Genomic DNA, 24278 nt, shown 5'->3' with positions numbered 1-24278 from the left:
GTTTTGAATTTTCAGTATTTACAGTTTGTGAAAATATTAAATACAATTATAAAGTATTAAAAGTACGTATCATATTCTCATACAGTATTTTTGTAAAGTCATATAATATAAAGTAATTCCAATATAATACTGTTTTTACCTGTTTATTTTCCATTTCTCAGTGGGGTTTCTGATTCTGATCTATTTATTTACCATTTGTATTAAAACAGTTAGGGTTGGCCCGCAAACATCATAATAATTATTATTAATTATAATGACAATGTATGGAACACACAACCATTACAAAACAAAACATCTAAAAATGTATTGTCCCAATTGTTTAATTCATAGATGATAACAAGTGAGATTTCAATGATATTTTGACCACTGAACTCTGAAATGTCTCTGGTCTCCAAGTCAGAAATCTGGTCAGAAATCTTATCTCAGAAACCCGAGATTATTTTTGCAATTTCATTTGGTGCTGCTAGTGACAGAAATGACACACTTTACCTTCAAAATTACAGTCTGTGATGTTTGATAACTTTCAAGGAACAATTTTGATCTCTCTCATGTTCTTCTATTTCTCCATCTGTCACCAAAAAGTCCTTCATTTCCCTCTCTGCTGCTCATTACAGAGGCGTGTTGTGCTAATGCAGTAGATATTGTTTGACTCATTGTCAAAACAGTAATGCACAGAATATTAAAGCAACAACACTTTACGTATCCAGACTCCTCTCAAGTTCCAGATAGGAAAGCTACCCGTGTTAAATACTTAAAAGCCCCCCAGAGATTACGGCCATTAAGTCTTGAGCAGGACGGTGCTAGTATTATTGTCTATAGCGCTGACGTATCCAGTACCCTGCTTCATGTTACAGAGAAGTCAGGCGACTAATAACCTTTAAACTGTACATTAAACCATACTTTTTTAAGCATTTCTTTATGATGATTTCTCAGCTGCCATATTCAGCATTCGATAACAGTCACATTGTTAATAGTGTGATTTTTGCAATCTATATTTTCAGAGTGCATGGCTTTTTTTGAATGGTTCTTAATGGAGAAAGATGCCCTTTGAATCCCTTGTAAGAGCAGTTTTTACTAGGAAACTGGCTCATGAAAGTCATTTGTGAATCACACTACACTGGTTGTTCTGTGTGTTTTTTGTTGCATGCACAGTATGATTTATCATATTTTATTGTCTTTACGTTTTTGTTTTTCTACCAAACATCATAAAATATTAGTCGGAAAAGGGTGGTTTGCCCACTTCAGGTTGGTGGAGAGTTCCTGCCTCAAGTGGAGGAGTTTAAGTATCTTGGGGTTTTGTTCACGAGTGAGGGAAGGATGGAACGGGAGATTGACAGACGGATCGGTGCATCTTCTGCAGTAATGCGGTCGATGTACGGTCTGTCGTGGTGAAGAAAGAGCTGAGCCGCAAGGCGAAGCTCTCGATTTACCGGTCAATCTACGTTCCTACTCTCACCTATGGTCATGAGCTTTGGGTCATGACCGAAAGGACAAGATCCCGGATACAGGCGGCTGAAATGAGCTTTCTCCACAGGGAGGCTGGGCGATCCCTTAGAGATAGGGTGAGAAGCTCGGTCACTCGGGAGGAGCTCAGAGTAGAGCCGCTGCTCCTTCACATTGAGAGGGGTCAGCTGAGGTGGCTCGGGCATCTGTTCCGGATGCCTCCTGGACGCCTTCCCGGGAAGGTGTTCCGGGCGCGTCCCACTGGGAGGAGACCCCGGGGAAGACCTAGGACACGCTGGAGAGACTATGTCTCCCGGCTGGCCTGGGAACGCCTCGGTGTCCCCCCGGAAGAGCTGGAGGAAGTGTCTAGGGAGAGGGAAGTCTGGGCATCTCTGCTTAGACTGCTGCCCCCGCGACCCGGCCCCGGATAAGCGGAAGAAGATGGATGGATGGATGGATGGATGGACATCATAAATCATCCATTATTTTTAACCATACTATTTTTCTCTCTCTGTGTGTGCATTGAACATGAATCGAACTGCCATTACTTAGCTCTTTTTAGTTGAGTGTTGATTCAATTCAGTTCAATTCAATTTCAGGTATATGCAGCACTACATAAAACAAAAGTGTCATTATTTAGCTCAGTTTAGTTCAATGTTGATTCAATTCAGTTCAATGACAGTGTAAATGGTGCAAAATGAATCAATTATGAAACCACTTCAATTTCAACTACAAGCAGCTCTACAGAAGACAAGGATGTCTTGATTCAGTGTTGATTCAGTTCAGTTCAATAACAGTGTCAATGTTGTAAAGTTCAATTATGGAACCAATGTCAGCTAAAAGCAGCTCTACAGAAGATACTGAGTGTCATTACCCAGATCAATAAAGTTTAATCTTGATTCAATTCAGTTCATTAACAGTATTGATGTTGCAAAGTTCAAAGTTCAGAAAATTCAATTCAGCTATAAGTAGCTCTACAGAAGATACGAGTGTCATTATTCAGCTCATTTCAGTTCAATGTTGATTCAGTTCAGTGACAGTGTCAATGTTGCAAAGTTCATCAATTATGAAACCATTTCAATTTCAAGTATAAGCAGCTCTAAAGATGACAAAAGTGTCATTATTTAGCTCAGTTTAGTTCAGTGTTGATTCAATTCATTTCAATAACTGTAGTTATGTTTCCATTCACCTATTTGCATGCACATTTTGGGATATCACATAAAAAATGCTAGATGGAAATGCCAAGATGTGCATAAGTTCTAAAAATGTGAAAAATCCTTGATGTGCATCAAAAAAGTCATGTGACTTGCCTCATCAGATCATGTGATTGGATAAGTATACTGAATATTAATGATCTTTTAAACCCCAATATATAAGGCCAAAGGCGACAGTGGCAAGGAACCGAAACTCCTGACAAACCGTCTTAGACACCTTATCGACTCAGTGTTTTTCCAGCTCACTACGCTCTTCCTCTCCTCCTGGGCTTCAGCATTGAGCACATCAGTCAGGATAGAGCTGTCAGCTGTCACACAGCTACACTCACTCACAGACTAAACCATGCACAATGACCAGCTACTCTTTAACCTGTGCGATATTAGAGGTGAGCTATTACTAACCAATCGCACATCTAGAGTCATTTCTACAGACTAGACGATGAAGGTCTGTTTTGACTTTGACCACACAGAACAAGATGAGTAGCACTCACATTTCCTTTAGGAAACGTAAAACTGATGATTAGTTGATGGATATGTGCTTTTTAACGGTCAGCTGCCATTAGCAGAGAGCAGGATGGCTGATATAATGCAACTTCATAAGGACAAATGTGACCCTGGACCACAAAAGCAGTCTTAAGTCGCTGGGGTATATTTGTAGCAATAGCCACAAATACATTGTATGTGTCAAAATGCTAAATTTTTCTTTTATGCAAGTAAAAATCATGTTACATGAAGATATTTAGTAAATTTCTTACCGTAAATATATCAAAACGTCATTTTTGATTAGTAATATGCATTGTTAAGAGCTTCATTTAGACAACTTTAAAGGTGATTTTCTCAATATTTAGATTTTTTGCATCCACAGATTTTGCATCTCAGCCAAATATTGTCCGATCCTAATAAACCATACATCAATGGAAAGCTTATTTATTCAGCTTTCTGATAATGTAGAAATCTCATTTTTTTTTTATTTACACTTAAGACTGGTTTTGTGGTCCAGGGTCACAAATGAGACTTAAAAGAGTCACTTTACGTCAGTTACTCTGCGACCATCTTGGCATCGTCCTTGAACAGCCATTTTCATATCAACATGCATACAAATACAGCTCCTGCTTATCCCCAATACTGTTTAGGTTTGTTTCAATGAATCAGAAATCCAATAATAATATACTAAATTCTGCTTCTTCACTCCAATCACACTAATAATGTATTTTCCTTCTACAGGATGGAGCAGCTAAAGCCATTAGAAGGGTCATCCATTGATCAAATAGACCGTGTTTTATTCTATATGCTGTATCTGGATGTGTTATTTTTAGTATTATTTATAGTCTAATAATATGAGAGTATTTATTTATATTTTAAATTAGCTTTTATTTTTTTATTTAATTTAAGTTTAAGTAATTCTGTCATGCGCTTTTGTCATTTTTTTATATTTCTATTTAGCTTTTTTTATTTTTTCAGTTATAATTTACCCTAATACCTATTTATCATAATAGTATTTATAATAAACTTATAGTAGATATATTAAAATATAGTACTTATTTCAGATGTTTTTTTATTTTACTTATTTCTTCTTTTAAAATCATTTATTTGAACATTTCAAATTTTTGGTTTATGGTAATGTAAGTTTTAGATTTTTTTAAAATATTTGTAATATTTATATTACAGCTTATTTCAATAACTGAAAACTGTTTGTATTAGTTTTAGTTAATAACAACACGGACATACACAAGATTGATTAAAAATCAAATGAACATTTACAGTACACAATTTTTACTAAAATGGGCAAAAAATATTGAAAACAAAAATATCTATTATCATTGACAAGAGTGTCAGCTAATTTTTGTGACTGAATTAACACTTCTGTTAGTCAACAAAAACCGTAGGATTACTATCTGATGCCAGTATAATCTCAAATTGGCCAAATATTGTCTGATATATTAATCTGCCACTAATTAAAATGGCAATCTGTCACCAAACTTCCTCTCAGCTTCACCAATATCAGCACAAGACAATTAGTTAACTGTACTGGGAGCAGCATGTGCTCATCTATTGGTTCCTTTCATTTTAAGATGATCTTTGAGCTGCTTGTTACTGAGAAACTAACCTGCTGTGAAACTGAGAGCGAAGCAACAAACAAAATGCAGCTAGGCATCTGCTGCACTTGCCTGCACATAAATGGCTCTTGATCTAAGCACAGTTCCCCTTTCAAGATGATGGAAATTTCATTAGATTCCTATTTCCACCATCAATAATTAAAACAATGTGGCACATTGCAGTCATCAAAATACGAGTATGCATTTCACTGATGATCTTGTGAATGAAGACTTACACCCAGGGTACAAAATTAACTTTTTCTCACACCTGACAATGGTGAGAGAGAGACTTTGCAAGTATATATATTTTACTGGCCAACAAGCTGAGTTATTTTTATAGCTGTTTTTTCATTGTCACTTGAGATGAGTGTGTTTCCATCTTTTTGGATCATTCCTACACCTAAAAGTGTAAGACTTAAAGTCTTTTTCAGTCCCCGATTGCCTTTCCAACCAAAAATAATTTCAAGCTGCATTCTATATTGTTACTAAAGCTTTTTCTATATTGATTTATGATGTGTATGCATCATACAAGTACTGGCTCTTTGAGGAAGATTTTTATCTCTGTTTAATAATAGAGATTAATAACAGCATCTAATAGGAGTTTTGTGCATTTTTCAGGGCAGATGTGACTGGCAAGTCCTGACATGATGATCTTTAATAGAAAGCTGCGCTTCATTATCAAGTAGGGTGTCTTGATGGGTGTCATAAAACCTGTCAAATCCTCATCGTTTCCATTATGGTGAGCATTATTTTATTGGCCTATTCAGTTTGAATGCATTACAAGGTGACTAAGCAATTTACTAGAAGAGCAACATAAAAAAAAATGGGAGGATGCAAAATAAAACATTTCAGTAATCTTCCATTTTTTTCCCCCTCATAATTTCATCTCAGACTCGAGCAATTGACTTCCTCCATCCCCAGGGAGAACAGATTTTGTTTCATTCACTGGGCGAGTTAAGGCTTTTGAAGGCTAAAAATAGGTCTGTAATGGTCATACCTTCAGGAAAGACTGTGTTAAGTCATTACCGAGCGGAGGGATAGGTTTCACTCTATAACTCCCTTTAACCGAGAGGCTTTTCATTCGCTAGACAAGCCATCAGAGTCTAATGACCGCAGGTGAAAGGTTGCAGCATTGTCATTCACTCCTCTGTTTTTAAGCATAATGCAATTTAGAGGCAACGGCTCAATGATACAGCAACGACCATCCATTAAGGTTGAGCAAAACGAAAAAGACAGACTGGAGTCCAGGCAATCGAATTCTGAATGAACATGTGAGAGGAAATCAGATTACAGCGTATGCTTGTGTAATCTCCAGCGGTTGACTGTTTTAATCCAGTGTCGCTGAACATTATTCAGGAGAAAACACATGACCAGCTTAGAGGGAAAAAACAACTTCATTTTGTAGAAAAAACAGTGCATTCCTGCAGGACATACTGGCTTTCAAGGACTGTCAGCTTCACTTTAAAAGAGAAAGAACAAACATTTGCTATATCTATGTTTTAGTGAATTTCTATCGAGGCGATATTAGATGCTGCAGGATGTAGTGCAGTCCCATGTTGCAGGAGGTGTGAATGGTGTTTTTTCAAACCTTTGCATTAAAACTCGCTCCACATTACTCCTTCAGTGTCACATGATCCTTCAGAAATCATTCTAATAATGCTGATTTGCTGCTCAAGACAAATTTCCTATCATCATCAATGCTGAAAACAGCTTCATATTTTTGTGAAAACTGACGCATTTTAATTTTCAGGATTCTCTGATGAACAGAAAGTTAAAAAGAACAGCATTTATTTGAAATATAACTTTTGTAACATTCTAAATGGGCATGAGAAAACCGCAGAAAGTTCCTCTTTCCCCTGTGTATGTGTCTAATGCGCTGTGACGGCAGTGGTGTTGTGGGGCTGTTTTGCTGTAGTTAATGCACAACTGGTCTGGGAATCCACCAATCAGAGACGAGCAATGGAGGAGGGAAAGGAGAGTTACTAACCCTTTGTTTGCGGTCTGCTGGCCATGTGGTTTGCTCTGGTCTTACTGGGGCTGCTGCGAGCCAGACGACATGGCCTACTTTCATTTATAATCAGCTCTGCTTGAAGTTGTCCTCCAGACTGATGAGCCTTACGCCCACTCCATGAACAGGAATGATTGGCTATTACATTTGTGCAGGATTTTGCTCAACCACCAGTGATGATATGCCATGCTTTGAAATGGTCGAGAGGCATTTGTCATATTCTGTTCCTCATCTGTGTCTTACAGCAGCATGATCCATTGGGTTATATCATGAGAAATCAGCCTTAGGACCGAAAGAGAGCTCTGAATGTCTGTGGCTGTGTTGAAACTTGAAAAATGCTGCTTTAACAGGCAGTATATGGAGGTATAAGAAACCAAGACTATTGGAATCCATTGTATAAGATCTTGTTTACTAAGCAGTGTTATTCTAGTATAACAGAGATATGATTATAGGTTTAATTAATAGTTTGAATAGTTTTTATAGTTTGCTTTTAATTTTTTTAATTAATTGGTAATTTAGTCGAGTGTTTTTGTCATCTTTATATATTTTTGTGTATTTTTTTGTGTATATACTTTTTAATTTATTTCAGTTTTAGTTTGAGTTATTTTAGTAAATCAATCTAAATAAAAATTAGAAATGTTTCCTTGGCAACTAGCTGAAATAAGTTTTATTATTAAACATAAAAAATAGCAATACTAAATATCAATAAAATAATCAAATGTTATTATTAAAATATGAATATTAAATATTGTTAAAATAAAATATTTAATACTTCAATTAATATCTTATTTCTGTTAACGTTTATTTCAAGCAACATTTTATTTTTTTAGTTTTAGCTTTATTTAAAGTTATATTTATGGGCTTTTTTGCATTTATATGATAGGACAGTAAAGAGCAGACAGTAAATCATAGGTGGAGAGAGAGGAGAGCAGGATCGGCAAAGGACCTCGAGACAGGAATCGAACTCGGGTCACCACAAGCACAGTTGCGCTATATGTAAGCACACTAACCATGAGGCTATCAGTGCCAACACGTTTTTTTTTTTTAGTTTTAGGTCACTATTGAGGTCTTGGAAGGCAGTTCGAAACTTAAGAAGGCACCTTCACACAAAACCGCTGTCTGGTAAGTCATTGACTAACTGGTAATCTTCCGTTCATTCAAATTATAATGCAACTGCAATCCAAAGCGATGTTTATGAATTCCCCAAAACCAGTCGCTGCTCTGAAAACTTATGTTCTAAATAAGGATTTGACAATGCAATCCACATGATCTCTGTTTCACCTCTATTGCATTCGTATGTGCGAGCCAGATTCGATCTAGCTGCGTTACAGTGGAGAACAGAAGGAGCGGTAGGCGATGCTGGCAGTGGCAGAGGACCAGATGGTTTAGGTTGCCTCTGGATGGCTTTCAAAAAGGCTTCCCTTAGCTGAGGAGATACGTTTCATTAGAAGAGGTTCTGATGTATTGGACAGACATATGCCCTTTATAATGCACTGCCCATCTACTGGTGCTCGTTAGACCTGCTAATAGAACGTGCGTGATGAATCTTAAACACAAGAGTTCTTAGGAAAATCACATGCGATATATCTCAATTGTTTCTCTAGAAAGGCATGCATGGAGAGCGTTTGCCAAGACAGAGGAAGTCTGAACTCAAACATTTCTCATCAAGTCATCTGAGCTGCTATTCACATTCATTTATAGCTCTATACCTTCACTGTATTTCCAAATTTGTATCTGTTTTTACTTCATAGGGAATTCTTAGGACTTTTTCAAGAAGCATCTGAAAACAGTTTATGCCAAAATGAAAGGATGCTATGAAGGATTTTTCGCTGGATGCACATCTTTTGTAAGGCTTTGTGTTTGTTTGTTTTAAAGGAATAGTTGACCCAAAAATGGATTGTGCCATTCTTTAGTAGCCGATTTATACTGACAAGCGCAATTCTCATTACAAGAATGCAAGAAGAAAATGTATCGGCATTATTGTAATGTAAAAAAAAATATATATGTATAAAAATATATGTATAAAATCACATGTAGTATTTGTTGAGCTACTTTTATGCTCATTTAAATAAAAAACTTGTATAATGAAAAACAATGTTAGCAAAAAAAAGAAATAATAATTTTTGAATTTTGAATTTGATTCTGGCAGATGGGAAAATTATGAATGAATATTATCTTCAATTTCAGTCCTGTTCCTCACATAAATGTATCAGATGCTTTCATAAGATTTGTACAATTTATATGAATTTCTTTTATGAGATTGTGTTATTTTTTATTTTTATTTGTTGTGCTTTGAAATATGTCAGTAAATTATGAAAAAATATACATTTTTGAAAAAAACTATTAATTTAATGCTTTGATAATTAGTGTTATTTTGGTATCATTGATGCTATTAAAGTTTTAGTCATTTTATAGTCTGTTTTTGTCATTTTGTTAAAAATATGTCTGCATATTTCTTATTAATTTGTATTTCTGTTTTAGTTATTTTAGAACAACAAGTTCAAAAGAAAATGAGAAATGCTGCCTTGGCAACTGAATATTTTTATTTTTTATTTTATTTCAGTTAATGTTTGTTTTAGGTAACAAAATAAAAAAAATAAAAAACAATTTTAGTTTTAGTTATCTATAATAACTGTTGAAAAATCTACATTTCATCATCAACACTACTTTATCTACTTAGGATAAATTATTTTATCTATAACAGAGAAATAAATGCAATTGCCATTTTTGAGAACAGCAGATGACACCTGACCTCAAATGAAATATGTTCTGTTATGATATGTTTTGAATGATCTTTATTTTGATTGGCTGACCACTGTAACTCTCTCTGCCAGACATGCATGCATCTGACCAGCCAAACACATGCCACTATTTCATAACAGATGCAAGAGTAACCAAAGAGGTGGCGGCGCTTTAATAATGCATGCTGCCCTTTCAAGAGCAACCATCCTGCACCTGCTGTTACACTGTACCTCCAGAGCCCTCCATCCCCTCCAGCCTTCAGAAAGACCAGCATAAAGCCCTTCACGGAGGAGATGGAGCGGCTGAAATCTGGCACCTTCGCTCACCACATGGCTCCGGTCCTGCTGCGTTTCTGCGACCGTCTCATTACCTCTTTAGCTCCGGCACGCTTGATGGGTGTCAACTTTTGTCCTTTAAAGGACGGGACGCTCGTGAGCAGCTACTTTGACAGATCCAACAAACACATGCTTTGACATGTTCACCGAGGAGCAATGACTGACGGTGAAATGAAACCTCTCTGACATATGCACAGCACAAGTGTTTGTTTGCAAAGAGTTTTGCTCTGTCATCTTATATTTCATCTCATATTTTATATGGGCATCAATTTCGTGATGTTTCTCCTCAACTTGCTTAATAATTAATATAGTTTAATTAATTAGAGTATGATGAAAAATGTTTGAGCTCTTATTGAGTTTTTGGGACACACAACACTGTTATTTTAATAATTTAACATGCTATTAGAGCTTTAGTAATATTTTCAAATTTGCTTTTATTTATATATATATTTTTATTGTATTAGTTCCATTTAAGTTTAATTTATTTTTATTTCAATTCATGTTTATTTTAGTATCAGTTAGATACTATTATAGTTGTTATTAATATTTTGAATAAATTTTTATATATTTTTTAAATTTAGCACATCAACTACAACTAGCTAAAATAAGTTAGAAATACTTTATATATATATACTGTATATATTAGACTGAAACATTTTATTTTAGTAAAAATTTAGTTAAAAAAAAAGAAAAAGCGCAGCGTTAGTTCTGGCAGGTCACGCTAGTCAAGCTCACATCAGCTGACTCTCAGCTGATCCATGTCTATGTATAGGGATACGAAACCCATCACAGCAGCTATATATAAAGTCCTTCAGTATTATCAGCAGATTCTGCATTGCTCAATAGCTAATTACCCTCCTCCATCCCCAATTCCTCCTCTCGTTCAATTAACAATAATGTTTTAATAGCTTTAGGCTGATGATACACAAGGCAACTTTTTGAGCAGTGTTGCTTTGGCACTTTCCCACTGAGAATGGGTAACACATTTCTATCTGGATACTTTAAATCGGTTGTAGGCCCTGTGTCTCACCTTGTTGCCCGTTGACGGCAATATTTCCCAAAGTTTCCCGGCAACATTGCTCAAAAAGTTGCCCCGTGTATCATCAGCCTTATTTTTAGTTAAAAATAGTAAAGCTGAGAAAATTGAGACATTATTGAGAAATTTCTGAGATTACTAGAGCATTTATATAAAAAGAAAAATCTAAGAAGTAGGAAAACAAAAGCCAAAGTCTCCATTTGCTATCAGTTGAATCTCATTAAGGTCTGGAAGAACGTGAAGTTATTAAAGAGATCTAATTTGTCATGTTTTGCTATTGATATGCAATATATAATACTCACCAAGCATAAAATGTAATGTTTTTGGCAATTAAATACAACAATGAATTTATTAGAAATTGCAACTATGGTTTCAGTTGATGAATGTTAGTCAGTGATGTGCATGATTCAAATCAAACACATACAAACCATCTACTAAAGAAAACTTCTGCTAAAAATGTACCATCTTGCAAATCTAGGTTCATTTCCTCTGCACCTGTAAAATTCCTCACATTATTATGAGGAACTAAATGACGATGTGTTTTCACATTTTTATGACAGGTTCAGTTTCACCGAGAGACACAGACACCATGACCTGCGGCTGACTGTCACAAATATGCAAGCAATGACATTGTCACAGGGACTAAAATATATTTTCTATAAAAAATAATGCAAAATGTCAGAGACGTGGCTCAGTGGTTAGTAAATGTGCTCTGACGTGTTGCGCAACAGTGCTTGTGTGCTTTGACCTGAGTTTGAATCCGGCTCTCGTCGTTTCTCATTCATTTCCTGTCGCCTCTCCACCATTCAATGAAAATGACAAAAGAAAAATACATTTTCATGCCTGATAAAAGGTATCTTATCACTCTGTAATGACCAAGAAAAATTAAACATTTGCTGTAATGCTAGTAGTGTTTAGTGGTGTTTGATATAAATGTAAACTGCAAAAATAGCTTGAAAACTGTTTGATCATGTTCTATACAGAGTAATTATCAACAAACTATTAAAAAAATCGTAACTTTAAATAAAGTAAATATTAACTGAAATAAAATATTTATTTTGAATTTATAAGTTTATAATATATATTTAGTTTAGTTTATAATATATATATATAGGCAAAAACATAACAAAATTACTAAAACGAGGAAAAATTAAAGTGAAATAAAATCTATTAAATACATATTGAAATATTGAAAAAAATATAATAGTATATTAATATAATAGCTATTTTATGTCAGATTGTTTTGCTTGTTTTATTAAGAATCAATAATCAATTTGAAAAAAAAAATTACTTTTAAGAAAATATTTTCCATTGTGGAATTGACGTTCACAAATTATTTTTCACTCCCCCTAATTAAACAAAAAATATTGTATTCATATTTCTGATATTTGAATTGTATTTTATTATTTTAAAAAAATGTAATCTATTGGAGCTAATTTAGGTCAAATGTTTTGCTTGTTTTATTGTCCTCCCATGTGAATAAATAGCATCTGATTAAAATAATCAATAAAGTGGAATTCCACAATGGAAAAATATTTTTTCTGAAAATTATCATTTCAATATTTTTCCATTGTGGAACTCATTTTCACAAAATTAACCCCCTCAAATAATAATAAAAAGTTGTATATTAATATTTCTGATATTTAAATTGTATTTTAACTTTTTTATTTATATTTTTTATTATTTATTCTATTGGAGCTACTTTTTGTCAGAGTTTTCATTTCATTAAAAATATTGTTGAACTGAATTTCACAAAATATTTTTAATTCCCCCAATTAAACCAAAAATAATATTTAAATATCTTAATATTTCTGATATTTTAATTGCATTCATTCATTCTATTAAAGCTGTTTTATGTCAGATTTTTTTCCCCTCCCATGTGTTTAGTGGACAAATTGATAATATTTCAGAAAAACATTTTTCTTTAATATTTTCCATAGTGGAAGTGAATTTCAAAATATCTTTATTCCCCCTAATCAAACCAAAAGATATTTATATGTATGTATATGTACCATATGCTATTAGAGCTATTTTGTGTCAGCGTATCTAATGGAAAATAAACATTCCATAATTTGAACATAATTTGTGTGATACAGTGATACAGAGACCTCAAGCCCCATCAGTAAAGCTTTGTTCCAAACAACTAGTTCAGACACCAGATTCTGTTCAGGAACGACACTACAAGCATGTGTATTGAAATAAATAAACAACTAGATGGCTCATCAGCTTTGCATGAGCGCTGTAATCCATCATGAGCTGCGAGTGAGGTGTCAGATGCACCGCTGTTACAACTCCATTAAGACTGCGCACGAGCTGACATCTCCATATGCTCTACAACACGCATGTGACATCAGAGCCCATTACCCACAAACCTTTTCATCCACAACGCGCCCTGGAAGTACTAAACAAACACTCTTCACCAGGGGTCAGGGCAGCGTTACTGCCTGATCTGCACATACACACACACACACACACACACTAATTTGCTTTCACAGCGACTTAGGGATTGCGAATCAATTTATTGTTCATTGTTTGTAACACTGTTAAAACTGTTTGAAGCCACAGGTGTCTTTTTGTAGCTTCTTACAAGAAACTGCTTTTCACATTGTCATCAGGACTATTGCAGATCAAGGCTGGACATTATTATGTTTTTTAGGCAGAATTTTGCCTTTCTATTATATTAGTTTAGCTTTTTTGAGTCTTTTGTTTTGAGCTCAAGTGTTACATAATGTGAAGCTCTTTTTGCTTCACATTACGTAAGAGTAAAAAGAGAAGAGAAAAACTCAAATGAGATGGGATCCTTTTATTTGTGAAGTACGAACCCGATTATTCAAGAAATAGCCATCATTCTGTTTTTTATGTAGAAAGGATATTTTCATTTCATTTCAAGCTAGTGGTGAAACGTTTGGGATCAGTAAGATTTTTTTATGTTTTTGAAAGAAGACTCTTTTGCTCACCAAGGCTGCATTTATTTGATTAAAAAATACAGAAAAAAACATAAATATTGTGAAATATTATTACAATTGAAAATAATTATTTTCAATTTGAATATATTATAAAATGTAATTTATTGCTGTGATGCAAAGCTGAAATTTCAGCGTCATTCCTCCAGTCTTCAGTGTCACATGATCCTTCAGAAATCATTCTAATATACTGATTTACTGCTCAAGAAACACTTACGGTTATTATCAATGTTGAAAACAGTTGTGCTGCTTCATTTTTTTAAACTGTAATACAATTTTTTAAGATTCTTTGATGAGCAGAAAGTTCATAAGAACAGCATTTATTTGAAATAGAATCTTTTGTAACATTATCAATGGCTTTACTGTCACTTTTGATCACTTGAATGCATCACATGTTGTTTAATACGTCATTTGATTCATTAAACATCAACACAAGTCTTATCAGATCCTGATTACCTGATTTTAGAGGTGCTTCTTCTCCTAAACATCTTCATTGAGGTGCTTTATCTATCTCAAATTTAATTACACCTTCTTTATAATTCATATCTTTGGCTGAATCGGCCGCACAAGGTTCCTGGCAGAAGCCTTGGGTCTCAGGTGAGCGGCGCTGCTCTGATGTGATGTATTGTTAGTCCGTGTGTACGGGGTGTTGAATTTCACTCTCAGCTTGATAGCACTCTTTAACTGAACCTCTAATGATTCCTTAATGAGGCTCAGTCTGCGTTTCAGTCCTACTTGTATGCTAGCTTATTAATATCTACGTACGGGGGAATGGCTGTTGAAATCGCCCTACACCAGGTGCTATTAAATTGCAGTATTCAGCTGAAACTGCAAAGGCGAGTGATTAAACAATAGCTTTAATATATATATATATATTTCCCAGCTGAAGTACATTGTTAAAGGTTTTTAACTCTTGACGTTCTTCCAGTATGTACCTAGTATGTAATAATTTCTAGGAAGCATGTCAGTGTTATACCCATGCAATATTACGGAGATAAGATGTTATGTGTTTAATAGATATCAGAAAGACAGTTTACCATGTGTATTTACAGCCAGTATCCCTCTATGGTGCATTATTGGTATGGCAGCCTATACAATTTCCTTGCATTCTTGCAATTAAAAGGGTCTTGAACTAAAAATATGCTGTTTTTTCTGTTCTATTACATATTTTCTGTACATTTTTTTTACATATGGATCTTTTTTCACCGCATTGTTGGTAAGTTAAGTACATGTTGTCATTCGGAGATTATTTTTACTATAAATTATTGGTATTATTGTCAAATGTCAGGATTTCAGTCGCTCATAGGGGATTTTATGAAGGTGCTTGCTTGTGCAAATCTCATAGTCACAAATCCAAGGTGCCGTGGGTGGTTGCCATGGAATTTCTGTGAATTTGATATGGTTGCTAGGGTGTTCTGGATGGTTGCTGAGTGGCCAAAAAGCTTATCACCCTGTGATTTTCTGGATTGTTTTTATGCTTTTTTCATCATCCTGCCAAGTGTATAAATTGTATTACTCAAGTTAAAAACATCAATCGAGTTAGTGGACAGAATCATATGTATTTTCTTTATATTTTTTCCATTGTGGAATTGGAAAATATGAAAAGAAAATAATTTTTATGTAATTATTTACATAATTTTTATGTATTTGGAGCTATTTTATATCAGAATATAACATTTTTAAGTTATCATTTGTAATAAACATTTTTCATTATTGATCTTTTTTCAGAAAAACTATTTTCCATTGTGAAATAGACTGTAACAAATTATTCACTCAAAAAAAAAAAAAAAAAAAAAAAAAAAAAAAAAATATATATATATATATATATATATATAAATATTTGGATGCATTTGAACATTCCAAATTTATAATTTTTCATTATAATTTGTATATTGTTATATATTTAATTATATATTTTTTATTTTGTTTTATATTTTTTAAATATTTCCCATTGTTGAAAGAACTGTTACCTTAATTCGTCTATTTTTATGTTACTGGAGCTATTTTATGTCAGAATACCTAATTGAAAGTAAATATTTCATAATATTCCCAATAGATAATTTTTGATTGTTATTTTTGATAATTCATCATTTTTCATAAAACTTTTTTTTTTCATTTTGTATTAGACTGTCACAAAATATTTGATTCCCTCCAATGAAACAAAAACAAAAATCTCTCTATTTTGTATGGATTTTAAGCTATTTTATGTCAGAATATTAATCGAAATAAAATGTTCCATAACATTACAAATTTATAAATTATTATAATTTTTCTGAAACAAATCTGGGGCTATTTTCCATTGTGGAATAGACTGTCACTTTAATTAGTCATTTTAATCCTCCCGACCCTTAATAAAATAAAATAAAACGTTCTATTTTTATGTTATTGGAGCAATTTAATGTCAGCATACCTAATGGAAATAAATATGTTTGGAGCATAATTTGAAACACAGAGGGACAGGGAGACCTCATGGCTCATGTAATGCACACACCGGGTTTCTGGCTCATCAGTAAAGCATCTTCCTGTGTAGCTGTTCAAACAGTGCTAGCAGAGGCCGATCTGAGCTCTAGCAGCAGACGCTGGCGTGTGTTTTTCTTTAATCCCGTGTGTTTGAAGGGATTGGACAGGCTGAGGGCTGAATTTGACTGAGTAGCTCTAGGCGGGTGTAAGGATGCCCACATTAGTGAGTCTGCTTCACTGCACACTTCAGCTGAAATCAGCTTTCCTTCCCACCAAATGAGACGCTTACGATATTGTAGCCGAGATGAAACAAAAGAGAGAGAGGGCATGTGAAAGAGAGACACACTACTTGCATTTCTTGTTCTGCTCCAAACCTAGTGAGCTGCCATCATAGGTGCACTTAAACTAAGTGTAAAAATACACAGAATTCATTCAATACCGTAGAGTATTAAAACTTGACTATTTTACCTAATGATTGGTGTATTTTGCGTCAGTTTGGTTTAACAACACTTGGTTTATCACCTATTCTGTTGGAACCTATTTTCCATCAAGTGTCCCATGCACTTCACGTAAGTAGCACTATTTTATAGTGTGCACTTTAGAGTTACAGTCAGGGTCTAAAACTGGTGACTTCAGAAAATTGACCAGCCATAAATAGTTTTACCAGCCATGAAACTGTACAAATGTGAATTTTCATTAAAAAAAACCTTAAAAAAAAAAAAAACTTGCAGAACCAGGGAAACATCTAATTGCATTTTTCATTCATTCATTCACAATTACTCACTCACTCAAATTGTAAAAATTAAATCAATATATATATATATATCACTAATACTTTTCGAGTATTTCCTAATATAATTAATGTATACAATCATTATTATTATTAATTACTATTTATTCGTATTCGTTCGTTTAGTTATTTGTAATTATTATTTAATATAACAATAGTTCAGTTACAGTACAAACATTTATGGTTGTTTTTTCTTTACTTTTAAACATTAAAATACAGAGAATAAATAAAAAATTATAAAAATTCAACCAATCAATAAATATCAATCAATCAATATATATATATTATGTATGCTTCTCTTTTTTGACAGATTTATAAACCATACAAAAAGTTTCTCATTACAAACTTTTTCAAAAGCATGTTATAAGCGACTCAAACACACAGCACTTGCAGAGATGGAGTTTCCATCAAGCTGTTTGTAATGCAATCACACGTCCTGAGTGAACAGCCCCTGCCTTCTGTTTCTAAGCAAGGATGCTTGGTTTTGGAACAGAGCCATTCTCTCTGTTGATCTTTTTCTCTTTCTCTACACAGTTCAAAACCACTGACCCAAAAGGAGAGCATGGGGTTGAACTCACCGTCCTTGCGATGGTACGTAATCTCCACTTTCCGTTCCTCCGACCCCAGGAGAGCCTGGGCCACCTGCGCAATCGCATGTCTCTTGGTTTGCTCGCCATGCAGGAAGTCGCATGTACAAGGTTTCTGCATGATATCCGGCCGTGAGAATCCCGTCATCTCACAGAATCCATCGTTACAGTAAATAATAGCACAGTTCTGGACCCGGGCATTGGCTATGATGAACTTCTTATCTGGAAACAACCAAACACCACACAAAATTAGTGTAGAATCGGCTTGGGTGATCATTTGATGAGAAATTAGTTGAGTATCTTGACAAATTGGTTTGAGATATTGTTCAGATCTCTTCTGACACTTAAGGAAACACATGTGAGCAAAAGAGGAGATCCATTTGATCGTTCACTGCCATATATAAGAAGCAACTGAAATAAAAAAGAAATATCTCATTTGTGGTTTTTATTCACATTTAAGCATGAAGTCCTTCCTGTGTTTACAATGACATAAAATACATCAGATAACAGTCTATATTCCCAACCAATGATATGTGTACTCCAGTGAGTATTTGGCAAGACTGTAAAATTGCAATTAAACTGGATTGGATTGGATTTTTTATTTATAAATAAATAATCCTTAGGTCTTTCTCTGATCAAGTTTCTCCATAGTTGCCTCTAGAACAGATAAGCTCAGGTAAGTCTGTTTTTCATCTACAGCATTGATTGTTTTTAACTCAAGTGAATTATTCTAATAGATTTACAGTTTATAAGATTTATGACATTAAATGGTATCTGGTATATTATGAGTTAACATTGTCGATGAGCCTTAATGAAGGTACTGTGGAGGGAACGTAAGCCAAGAAAGGTTGGTTAAACACTAGTTAAAGACTGACTGAGTGTTAAAAAAAAGAAAAATTTTGAGAATATTATTATTACTACTATTGACAAACAAAGATTTAGTGTACGTAATTTATTAACATTAATAACAAGCCAATACTTTACTATGTATTATGTTGTAATATTTAATGTTTTATTGTTTATTTAAAAAAGCAATACAAATTTATATTTAAAAAAAAACTTTTATTAAATTGCACCGTTTTTATAGTTTAATTGCGTCATCAAATTTAACCTGATATTTTGAACATTCTAGCAACTGTACAGCTTATATAATGAGTGCTTAAAAACCTTACATGCCATAAAAATCCTCTAAATACACTCCGGTAGTCTAGATTTCACTGCATGCATGTGAATGTGTGTGTGAGCATCGTTTATCTGACCATACATACATGAAGAGCTTGCTTTCATTCATGCATTTCAATGGTATAGCTGCTGTGTACATAAACACGGTCATCTGACAGATGTATCTCAAGTGTAAACACTAAAGAGCCACAATGCTGAAAGCCTCCTGACTGTCATCTGCCAGTCTCTCTGAAAGCCTTTGTGTCGGTTCCTGTCGTTACTCTGATGCCCTAAGGCTTTATAAAAGCTGTATGACATATATATATAATATTGTATATTAAGGCATTTCATAGTTTATTTGTATTGATAATAGTGTTTAAAACCTTTTGTGAAGAAACAGTGGAATATATGCACACATGCAGTGAATGCACTCAAACAACAAAGCTCAAACAAACAACTGTTCACTTTCCCTAAATGTAGCTCTGTGTGTGTGTGTGTGTGTGTGTGTGTGTGTGTGTGTGTGTAAAAGTATGTGACCCTGGACCATAAAACCAGTCATAAGTATCATGGGTATGTCTGTTGCAATAGCCAACAATACATTGTATGGGTCAAAATTATCAATTTTTCTTTTATGCCAAAAATCATTAGGATATTAAGTAAAGATCATGTTCCATCATGAAGATATTTAGTAAATTTCCTACCGTAAATATATCAAAACTTAATTTTAAGTAATATGCATTTCTAAGAACTTCAATTGGAAAACTTTAAAGGAGATTTTCTCAATATTCCAAATTTTTAAATAGTTGTATCTCAAATTTTGTCTTATCCTAACAAACCACACATCCATTAAGCTTATTTATTCAGCTTTCAGATGATGTATAAATCTCAATTGAAAAAAAAGCACCCTTATGACTGGTTTTGTGGTCCAGGGTCACATATTAGCTATATTTGTATATGCATTAACACTAGCACTTCATTTATGATCTAAACCACATGGAGACAAAGAATCGTATAGCCTATGTTTGTTTTGCAATACTTACTCTGTTCCTCGAATTTCCGTATTATTATTCCAAGAAAGGTATTCTGAGGAGCGACATGACCTCTCCGTACAGGCATGATTATAACAATCTTCAGCTGTTCATCCGATAAAAACCTCCTCAAAGTTATCTCTGCATCTGAACGGCGGCTCTTTGTCCGATCTCTCCACTTTCAGGGCGCTTTTGTCGGTGTGAACTCAGATACGGCGGTGGTTGTAGTCACACGCGTGTCGGAACCTTGGCTGAACCCCTCGAAACCGACACCGACAGGAATCGGCGATGAGGAAGAGTAGGGTGAGCTTCGGATGCAGGAGCATCGCTGTCCGCGGACGGGTAAAGTCCTGCGTGGTGCTGAAGGCGAATGGAAGACTGTGTTGTGATCCGCCTCTAGGGGCTTTGATTGAGCTCCGCCGCCCAGGGCTGACACTAAACTCACCCCAGCGTCGAAGATACGTAAAGGGGGTTGAGTTATCGCACTCATTACTTTGAAGTGTAAAAAAAGCAGCAGAGGCGTGGATTTATGAAACTAATGCATGTAAGGTGCGAAGTAGGCTACACATTAGGCGTGTCCCAAATTACACTATTCTGTTAAGTTTTGTAGTGTAAATAGTGCTAGTAGCGTGTTCACACTGAAAATGCCAAAAAGAAAAAGTGTACTTTGAGGCCCCGTTTACACTAGTGTGTTTTTAGATTCCCCATTCGACGAGGAGCGTCTTGCTGCAGCCCACAAGATCCAAGGTTGGATCCAGATCCAACTCCTCCCACCTTACATATACCTAAACCTACCCATCTCCTCCTCCTGATCCCTAAACTCATCCCATCTCCACCCCTAAACCTACCCATCTCCACCCCCTGATCCCTCAACCCACCCCATCTCCACCCCTAAACCTACCCATCTCCACCCCCTAGATGTGGATCCAACCATGACCCCTGGATCTTGTGGACTGCAGCGAGCCCTACTTGCATTCGACCGCTCCAAGCACGCAGATGAGTCCGCCATTTAAATAATAGGGAATCTACCTACACATATCTATGGTTGTACCTGCATGAATGGTCACGTGTCATGCGTTTTCGGTTGTGTAGTGTAAACCGAGATCGTTTCTGAAACGCAGCGGAAACGCCAGTGTAAACAGGAATCGTTTAAAAAAAAAAAAAAAAAAAACGCACTAGTGTAAACGGGGCCTAAATACCCGGATGATGCACCGACAAAGCGAAGTATGGAATGTTGTAGACTTCATGCACTCAACTGTTGCAGCTTTAATTACGAAGGGGAAGCGACTATTAGACTCATATCAGATTCATATTAGACTCATATTAGACTCAATTCATACACTACATGGTTTAGTACATACTGTAGTGCATGAGTACATAGTGTATGAGTGCATAGTGTAGCCTATAGTGCGTCATCTAGGACGCAGTATATGTTTTACACAAAACTATAAACGAGAGCAGTGTCAGCTTTTGGTGTTTATATCGCCTAGCGAATTCACAACAACAAATTATTATTAAGAAATATAAGATGACATATTTCTATTTTATCATATACATTTCACAATGTATTCGCTAGAATTCGCTAAATAGCAAAAAGAAGTCACGTTTGTCTGAACGGGTGCGGCCGTTTAAAGTGGCTTCAGGTGTCACTGTCATCCGCCTTGAAGTTATTTTAGCTGCACAAAAACAGCTCATTAAAGTCTGTTTATTTAATATTGAAAACATCATGGAATCACAGATGTATGAAACGTCTTCTACGTTTCTTTCCGCTTTGATTTGAATGAAAACAGCATATCCATGTGGTGCGGCTGACACAGAACAGCATACGCAGTTTGCATCCAGCGGATACTCTCCAAAATGGCGCTACAGTGTAAAAAATACACTGTGGCGGTCTCCTTGAAAAAAATAGACATTGTGTGCTAGCGGCACCAAATGAGAATTTGGGTTGAACAAGATGAACCAATTGTACCTCAGAAATAACCTACAGAAAACCCTTTTCAAAAGTTTGCCACATTGAAAGGTGTTTTGTAATTCTCATTCAAATCTTCTTGGCAGCTGCAATACAATGACCTGTCCATGGTCCTGAACGGCCCTCTGAAATATTCCCACTCTTTATAACCAGACCTTTACTTTGTGAAACCTTAATACCTAAACATTATAAATATGATGCACATTTACTGAATGGGCTTCTCCGCTGCTATGCGGGTGTTTGCATTAATCCATGTGTGCCTACTGACAATTTCAAGCTAATCTCCAAGGTTGGGCTTCAACAGCGCTTAAAAAAGAAAGAGAGAGAAGAGCAGAATGGAGAGCTTGTCTTACTGAAACATCTGTCCCAGTATTTCAGTGAGGGCTGAAAACACATCTGCTCCATTGAGAAAAAACAAGAGGATGGACAGCATTGAAAAGCAAGTAGCAACTACAACAAGAGAACCGCCTTTAATGTTGGACTTGCTGCTCCTTGCCAGATTTAATTGTTTTTGTGTCTTTGTTTGATTTGTAAAAGGGTAATGTAATCTCTACTATCTTTATTGTTTCTCCTAGACAGCAGTGAGAATGAAGAGCAAACGTCTGCTTCTCTGATTGTGTCCTGAGAAAAATCCCTTGCACTTTCTCCTGTTCAGTATCTTATAGAAGCCTGAAAGAGTGAAAAAATTAGACTTTTCTGACGTTTTTCTTCACAATTCTGAATTTATATCTCACAGTTCTGATGACATTTTACTCTAAATTCTGAGTTTACATCTTTTCCGCCACAAAATAAATATAAAAAGTAATTGTGGGTTTTCATTTCACAATTCTGACTCTTTTATTGTAGTTGTGAATTTACAGTATATCTCACAGTTCAGATTTTTCTTCTAAAAATTGCGAGATCATTGCAATTCTGTGTTTATATCTTGTAATTCTGAAGAAAAAAGTCAGAATTGTGAGATATAAACTCTGAATTTAATGATATAAAAAAACTGTGAGATAAAAAGTCGCAATTGCCTTTTTATTCTTTTATTCTATGGTGGAAATAAGCTTCTATATATATCAGCAATATCTCAAACTGTAATATCTCAGATTTTCCAAAATGCAATTACACCTTGCTGTGATCATTCTAATCAAATTATTGGAATTGCTATCCACATTAATTTACAGAGTACATAAATGCAATGATCCAATAAGCAAGACATCAAGAAATCATTAGCCTAAACGCTGGAGTTTGTATTAAGACAGACTGGAAGTGTTTTGATAAAGTCTTCATGTGCAGCTCTGATAGGGAGTTTAATTGCATGTGGAGCTCACAATGATGATGGAGGCAATCTGGGTTCTGGATACCGATCCAAACAGAAAGTGTACTGTTGCTATAGTAACCTCCTCAGACGAAGCCCATTTCTGAATATGTTATTTTCCGAAGGCTAGACTCCCATCATCCAAACCTTTTGTTTTGACTTCCTGTGGGGGAGTTCGAGCCATAATTGGGGGCGTCAGAGCCCTCTGTAATTCACACCCTGATGCGAGTGACTCAAAAGCAGAAGAGGGAGCCGCAGGTGTCAGTGTGAGACTCACACAGCTGTTGGAGTGTGTCATCAAACATGGCAGCAGCTCAGAGTTGCTTGTCGCACGTTAGATTCTGCATGTGACGTGTTTAAAACACAATCTTTGCATTTGGTTTTTATGTCTCTCATGCTGCAGTGAGTCTTAATGTCATAAGATGAACTTGTTGAAAATCTGATCAAATTTCAAGTACAGTTTCAACTGCAAGCCAAAAGATTTTCTCTTCTTTCAAATAATTATTGGATGACATATGAAGCAGACATATTAAAAATAAAGCTTGTATTTAGGACCATAAATGCAAGGAAATATCATTCTCATTACTCTAATGCAATAATGATATTTTATTTATTTTGTAAAACTATTTATGGTAGTATTTTTTCAGAATCTTGTCTGTTCATGTCATTTTATATATTTAAGCATGAATGTATGTATAAACATTCATGATTTTTTTGTTCTTCAATTATTTTTCCAAATTTTCATTTTTTTTTTTCAATTTTATTCAATTATTTTCTTATTCTTTTATTATTATTTTTTTTTCCCTGTTGCATGTATAGTCCTAAAACCTGGCTTTATAAATATTAACCTGGCTAAATAAATACAAATAATTATTTAATTAAACTATTTATACATCATGATAGTATTTGAGCTCATTTTAATTTATGCCTAAAATATATATTATATAATATGTAATTCATTCATTTTCTTGATGCAATATGAATATGAATATATAAAATATATTATTTTCCATGTGAATTTGGTGTGAAATGAGACATGTTTTCATAAGATTCCTGGACTGTGAACCTGTTAAATCAAGCAGAATGGATTCTAGAGGGTGAAACCTGGATCTGGATTGACATCACTTCTGGAGGTGGTCGTTT

The 24278-nt window shown here is 34.8% G+C and overlaps 1 protein-coding gene across 1 annotated transcript in view; it reads right to left on the bottom strand.

Annotated features, from left to right (window-relative positions):
• LOC306877452 (voltage-gated inwardly rectifying potassium channel KCNH7-like) overlaps positions 1 to 19951 on the bottom strand; it is a gene marked incomplete at both ends in the record, with an annotated part of 93322 nt that extends 73371 nt beyond the window's left edge. The window contains 2 exons of the mRNA XM_079429221.1: positions 17666 to 17896; positions 19876 to 19951. Of these exons, the coding sequence (XP_079285347.1) occupies positions 17666 to 17896; positions 19876 to 19951 (307 nt within the window). The remainder of the gene's footprint in view (positions 1 to 17665; positions 17897 to 19875) is intronic.
• Positions 19952 to 24278: the final 4327 nt, after the last annotated feature.

The sequence above is a fragment of the Barbus barbus genome (assembly GCF_936440315.1).
Source record: "Barbus barbus genome assembly, chromosome: 11".
NCBI classification, from domain to species: Eukaryota; Metazoa; Chordata; class Actinopteri; order Cypriniformes; family Cyprinidae; genus Barbus; species Barbus barbus.
This window is presented reverse-complemented; position numbering and strand designations above follow the sequence as displayed.